Here is a 7,014-nt window from a genome sequence, read left to right on the forward strand (position 1 = left end):
CTGTGACCGACATGACAGAAACACGCTTACCTTTACCATAGATTAGGAGCTCCTTCTCGACACTTCAGACAGCAATCTAATAAAAGGTCGCCAAACTCTAAGGGTCGGGGTCCTCTCCATCTCCTCTCACACAACCTTAACAACTCATAATGTATTAAATAAAAAAATGCATTTAAATCGGTGATCAGATCGATGGTCGGCAGATCTCACTATTAAAAAAAATCAGTAATCGGTATCGAGTAAAATCCTGATCGGGGCATCCCTGGATCATACTTACGGAAGGGTTTGGAGATAAAGGATGTGATGATTAAAATGAACTTGCAATAGCCACCATGTTTGTGTAGTAAGTGAGAGCCACATGAAGAATACCACATTTAAACACTAGACCCAGAAAAAGAAATGAGCCCTTCAGAGTTAAATGCTGATGAAACTTTTAATAAGCTTTACAAACAGAACCTGTCCATGTTGAGACTAAATGTTCAAGTGATCCTCACACTTGTGAGAAACGTGAGATGCTTCACATCACACGGACAAAACCACTGTGGCAGGAAGTGAACTTAGATGTATATTTAGATATCCAATCAGATCTGAAGGTGTGGCTTTGATGACCACGTCACCATCTTTACTTATAAAGTAACTAAGAGGTCTCCTAACAAGAGACAGTGTCAAGATGATCACGTTATGGCTCACACTGCTTCTCCTTCATCAGGCCTGTAAGTGATACGCAATAATGACTGTGTCCAGATGTCTGGCTGAATGATTATTTAATGTTTAATTTATTCTTCCTTTATACTTGTATCTAGATACGCTGGCTCCAGTGACCCAAGTTCAACTTGGTGAACCTGCAACCATCACATGTGGCTCGCCTGATATTTTAAACAATGAAGCCTTCTGGTTCAAGCAGAGTGCTGGTGATGCTCTGAAATTAATTGTGAGACGATGGAAAAATATAAACAAAGTGTTTGGAGCAGAGTTTTCAGATTCTAGATTTGATTTAAAAGTTAATGAGAAAATGAGCCATCTGACCATTTTGAGGACACTTCAAGAAGACGAGGGAATGTATCACTGTGTAGTCTTGGAGTGGTATCAGATAACTTTGTGTACGACATATTTGTCAATAATAGGTAATTATGTGTTTTTTCAATGTCTAAGAATCAGCTACACTGTTTTAATGACTAAACAATGTTATGAAAAAAATGCTTCATGTAGCAGTTGTTGAAAGGATTTCCAATTCATATACATTATATTCTAACATTTTAAATTAGAAATATTACTCCATGTTGGCAAAGTGGAGATTTGACCCATGATTTAATCATCTGAACAATAGGCTCTTACTGCTACATTTCATCATGTCAAAGCATTTTATATTGTGTTTATTTTACTATTGAACATCTTCAAATACACAGGAAACACTCAGAGGACATCAAACTACACTGTTGTTCAGCGGCCGACAGTTTCTGATCCAGTCCGTCCAGGAGACTTGATGACTCTGCAGTGTTCAGTCCTCTCTGACTCTGAGAGTCAAACGTGTCCAGGAGGTCACAGTGTGTACTGGTTCAGAGCCGGATCAGATAAATCTCATCCAGACATCATCTACACTGATGGAAACAGACGTGATGGATGTGACGAGAGATCTGACACTCAGAGAAGCTGTGTTTATCGCTTCTCTAAGAACGTCAGCTCCTCTAATGCTGGGACTTACTACTGTGCTGTGGCCACATGTGGAGAGATACTGTTTGGAGACGGAACAAAACTAGAGCTTGGTATGATTATAAGTTCAGCACTGGAGGTGATCTTCATAATATTTTATTGACATCATGAATGAAACTTTCTTCTTTGTTCTCTAGAGCAAACAACAAGCTCTGAATTTGTTGCTCTGGTGATAGCGATAGTCTGCCTGGTCATTTCTGTGATTGGAAATATTGTTTTCATCTGTCACCGATCTCCGAGAGCAGCATGTGGACAATGTAAAGGTAAGAGTTGTTTACTGATTCAAAGATTTGGTAGTTTCACGTGAACCATTTATTGACTACAGGAAGTGTAACATCAAACAGGAGAGGACAAACCTTCACCTCCTATTCTTAAATGAAATAGAAGATATCCATATCAGCACGTCACTGATATTTCGCACTATTTTGAGCCTCCACATTGCTGTTTATTCCACGTGTGCCTCAATAAACCTGAACAGGATGCACAAGTTATTAAGGACACTGTCCAAAAATGATGTTTTTAATGTTATATTTTAAACTAAAATGTGCTGACACAGCTGAGGATCTGGATTTAAAAGTGAGAAAAGTACATAATGTTTCTGTCTTCACTCAGTTCAAGGAATAGAAAGCGCCTCTTTGCCAGCAAGACATGACAACTCCAACCCAAGAATAGATGATATTGTAAGTGATCAAAGAAAGTTGCATACTGTATAACTTTAACATAACTCCTAACTTGCTGTATACGAACACCATCATGTAATGAGAACTTTATTTGCTGCACAGACTGAAGGTGGACATGATCTGAACTATGCTGCGTTGCATTTTCACGGCGGGAAATCTACAAGAGGGAGGAAGACAAAAGAGTTAAAGACTGAAGACGGTGTCTATTCTCAAGTGAAATGCTCGATGTAAATGTCTATGAAAACATGTGGGGGGTTTTATACGACTGACCTTAAAGTGTCTAACATGATTGTTGAGAGGAAGCAGACACTACTGTTTCTGCATCTACTTCTGAATGCATAAAATGACCCTTTATGTTGCTGTGAGTTGATCCTTCCATCTTTTTATGTTTCACATCCTGTTGTTGTGTTTTAATGTCTTTTTAAATAATCTGAAATCTTTAGTAAAACCTTGTCATGTCTTATTAAAGCATAAATATCTTTTTGTCTTTCTTACACGTGCGTCTCTGCTTTTCCTCAGAGATATTAGGTGCATTTACTTACAGCATTTAAGACACAATTAAACAAAGAGGTTAAACAGACAACAGAACACATAGTAAGAAAAAGGAAAAAAATGCACTTTTTCATTATATAAGTTTTAAATATTTGTTGTCTTTGTTAAACACAAGAATTAAAAAGCAAAAATAAGTTTTATCTCCTGAAGCCCGTCTGGCCAAATAGGGTTGCCACCCGTCCCTTAAAATACGGAATTGTCCCGTATTTGACAATTAAAGGGCGTGTCCCGTTTTGAATCAATACGGGACAAGGTTTGTCCTGTATTTCTGAGTTGTTATGAACGCAGCATTATCCCACCCGCATTCTGTGAAAAATGTGAGCTGGGGATAGGGAAAGACCGTCAGGGTCAGAGCCAATAAGAGGCAGAGGAAGGCGGGTCTCTTAGCGGAGAGCCAGTGGGAAACAATTTTGTGCCCTCTAAACCTATGCAAATGACATAAAGACTCTGCCTCGTACTCAAACGCACCCCAAAGTGCACTGCAGAGCAAACAGCGTCTGTGTGCTCCGGAACCGCTTGCACGTACTTCAGTGAGTCATGTTATGCAAACAAAAAGCACCTAGTTCACAAACGCCAGCTCGAACAGCAGGTGGTGGGAGCTGCGGTGCAGTATTATAAGGGCTGTCAGGCTCAGAGTTTCCAGTGATCATGATAACAACTCAACCTTTTGTAGTTGAAAAACAAAATGTATTTGTCTGTAAAAACAATCTGTTAATAACGTTTTGTCATTATTATTATAATCGGGAGACCAATCAGTCCGTGGCTGTGCGAGGCTCAAGCACGGTACACGGACACACTTTGTCTACATGTCCGGAGCCGTTACGCAGGAAGGGGATTATTATATGGATGGACTGTACACGCTGCTGCTACGCGCTTGTTTTAAAAACATAAAGCTGCGTTAAAGAGAGTAATACTAGTAAACACCTGTCGAGTCTGGACTTAACAGGAAGCTGTTCAAAGATCTGCCCCCTCCTCTCCCGTCTCCTCATCGATCTGTGCATGCAGTTGAGGTCCGTCAGTGTGCGCACAGCTGAGAGTGGAGTGAATTACCCCCTATGTTTACCAGCAGTTCTGGTTGAAAGAACGAACATAACAAACAGGCAGACTTCTCGCGCAGACCTGTAACCTCTCTATATAACCAGGCCCTCGCTGGGCCATTCCTTTCAGAGAGAGAGGCGCAATGCATGATGGGTGTTGTAGGAATGTAGAATGGGTTTAAACCACAAGCTGTTTGTACAACTTTCTCCACAGCTAAGGCCAATTTAAAATATTATTGCTTCTATTGATTGCAGAGAACACCAGTTTGACTGACAGTGGCTTTTTCCAGGGGTGAATTTGTCCTTTAAGGTTGAGGTTTACAGTCGGATACGTAAGCATTTATTTAATACATGAATCAAAATATAGTGCCCATGTGAGGAAAAGAAACAACTAGGATATGTTATGATTACCCAGTCTGGAAAATTGCATCCTTAAATGCTAATGGATTAACAGCAGGCTATATTAAAAAACGTTATGAATAAATAAACAGATTCACTTACCAATAATGAAAACTGTGTTTTACTTAAATAGTTTTCTAAGATTTAAAAATGTTTCTAGACATTTCTGTGTGGTTTCACTGTTTGGGTTGCGTGACTGCAAACGATGAAATATTTGAGCCAAAACCCGTGTTCACACCACCCTATACAATGACTCAATTTCATTAACAATTTCTTATCCTTCTCCTCCCCTATCTGTTCAGCTTATTTCTAATGTCCACTGGTAATAAAGCACATCAAACTTGAAGTATGAATCTTAATACTTTCTTCAAACCATGTTTTAAGTTATGATTTAACACCACTGGCGCATCACCGGACCTGTGGTGGTCGTGGCCCTGAGGAACAGGCCCCCGCTGTGGATGGCGTCCTTTATTTTTCTGCATGGAAGGTGGCAACCCTATGGCCAAACAGGAATGTGATCGACATCAGGGGGAAAACTTGAGTCAACATCGGCAGGGCATGCGAATCATGGAGACCTTCGATTGCTTTTGGGGATCAAAACAGACCCACAACTTATTGTTGTCATAGAAACAAAACCCACGTGCAGCGTTCTCTCACCGGGTGCAGTGTTTTTTCTCTCACAGCAGAAGTGCTTCATCCCAGCTCTCTCCAGCCGCCCTGCATGACTAATGTGAGCTTATGCTTGTGATGATTTGCTGGTTCGCCGGTGTAATTTGTCGTTTGGTCACGAAGCACAATGCCAGAGTCTTGCAGTGTATTTATGTTAGAGCTAGTTGGCTAACCTTAGCATGCTCGCTAACGTTATTACGAACAAAATACCATCTGAGTGTGTGTGTCAGTTATCTAGCTTGACAAATAACTTCGCCAGCTAACATGACAAACAGTGTTGATTTTGTAAATTATGTAGCAGAACAAAGCAAATGTGCATAACTACCGATTGTTTTCTATTAGCCAATATCATTGCATTACCTGCCCAGGCTAAGGTTAGCCAGCCAGCTGTAAGCTGGCAACAAGCTACCGTTAGCTTGTCTGCTATCGCAGACGATTTGCCAGTTCGGCAATGTAGCAAAACACCGTTGAGTAGATAACATCAGCCAACTCGCATAGACTCTTTGGGCTGATCTGGCTGGTAATTGCATGGATCTGGCATTGTGCTTTGTAACCAAATGGCAAATTACTCAGTGTAGTTATGTTGGAGCTAGTTGGCTAACCTTAGCATGCTCGCTAACGTTATGACAACGTTATGAGTGTGAATGTCAGTGTTGTCAGTCTAGCATGACAAATAACTTCGCTACCTGACATGATATTAACTGAGGTGTTATGACAAACAGTGTTGATTTTGGACAATATGATGCAGGTCAACATGATACCGGTCAATGAACACGTCTCATAATTCCCCAAATGTTGTGGGAACGTTAAATAAGCCTGACAAGAAAGAGAACCTGTCCATGTTTACAGTAAATGTTTCAGAGTTCCTCAATCACTGAGAACCATGAATCTTTTCTGAATTAAAACTTAGAGTGAAAAAAACTGAGATGCCTCACATCACACAGACAAAACCACTGTGGCAGGAAATGATCTTGTTTTATATTTAGACAACCAATCAGATTTGAAGGTGTTGCTTTTATGACCACGTCATTGTCTACTCAAAGTAACTAAGAGGTCTCCGAACAAGAGACAGTGTCAAGATGATCGCGTTATGGCTCACACTGCTTCTCCTTCATCAGGCCTGTAAGTGATACGCAATAATGACTGTGTCCAGATGTCTGGCTGAATGATTATTTACTGTTTAATTTCTTCTTCCTTTATACTTGTATCTAGATACGCTGGCTCCAGTGACCCAAGTTCAACTTGGTGAACCTGCAACCATCACATGTGATTCACCTTATTTTTTAAACAATGAAGCCGTCTGGTTCAAGCAGAGTGCTGGTGATGCTCTGAAATTGATTGTGAGACGATGGAAAAATACACACAAAGGGTTTGGAGCAGAGTTTTCAGCTTCTAGATTTGATTTTAAAGTTAATGAGAAAATGAGCAATCTGACCATTTTGAGGACACTTCAAGAAGACGAGGGAATGTATCACTGTGTAGTCCTGGAGTGGTATAAGAGAACTTTGTGTGCGACATATTTGTCAATAATAGGTAATTATGTGTTTTTTGCAATGGCTTAGAATGAGCTACACTGTTTTAATGACTAAACAATTTTTATTAAAACTGTTTGATTTAGCAGTTGTTGAAAGGATTTCCAATTCATATACATTATATCCTAATATATCAAATTAGAAATATTACTCCATGTTGGCAATGTTGAGATTTGACCCATGATTTAATTTGACATCTGAACAATAGGTTCTTACTGTTACATTTCATCATGTCAAAGCATTTTATATTGTGTTTATTTTACTTTTGAACGTCTTCAAATACACAGGAAGCACTCAGAGGACATCAAACTACACTGTTGTTCAGTGGCCGACAGTTTCTGATTCAGTCCGTCCAGGAGACTTGATGACTCTGCAGTGTTCAGTCCTCTCTGACTCTGAGAGTCAAACGTGTCCAGGAGGTCACAGTGTGTACTG

General features: G+C 40.0%; 1 protein-coding gene across 1 annotated transcript; it reads left to right on the forward strand.

The window, feature by feature from the left end:
* The first annotated feature begins 670 nt into the window (after nucleotides 1-670).
* LOC138597904 (uncharacterized) lies at nucleotides 671-2,621 on the forward strand. Its single transcript, XM_069669461.1, has 6 exons — nucleotides 671-713; nucleotides 804-1,124; nucleotides 1,407-1,763; nucleotides 1,848-1,967; nucleotides 2,323-2,390; nucleotides 2,493-2,621. Exons 1-6 carry the CDS (start codon nucleotides 671-673, stop codon nucleotides 2,619-2,621), a joined length of 1,038 nt encoding a protein of 345 aa, XP_069525562.1.
* The last annotated feature ends 4,393 nt before the right edge of the window (nucleotides 2,622-7,014 follow it).

The sequence above is a fragment of the Semicossyphus pulcher genome, unplaced genomic scaffold, assembly GCF_022749685.1.
Source record: "Semicossyphus pulcher isolate SPU_LCO1_2020_fin unplaced genomic scaffold, fSemPul1.0.p SCAF_2, whole genome shotgun sequence".
In the NCBI taxonomy this organism is placed as follows: domain Eukaryota; kingdom Metazoa; phylum Chordata; class Actinopteri; order Labriformes; family Labridae; genus Semicossyphus; species Semicossyphus pulcher.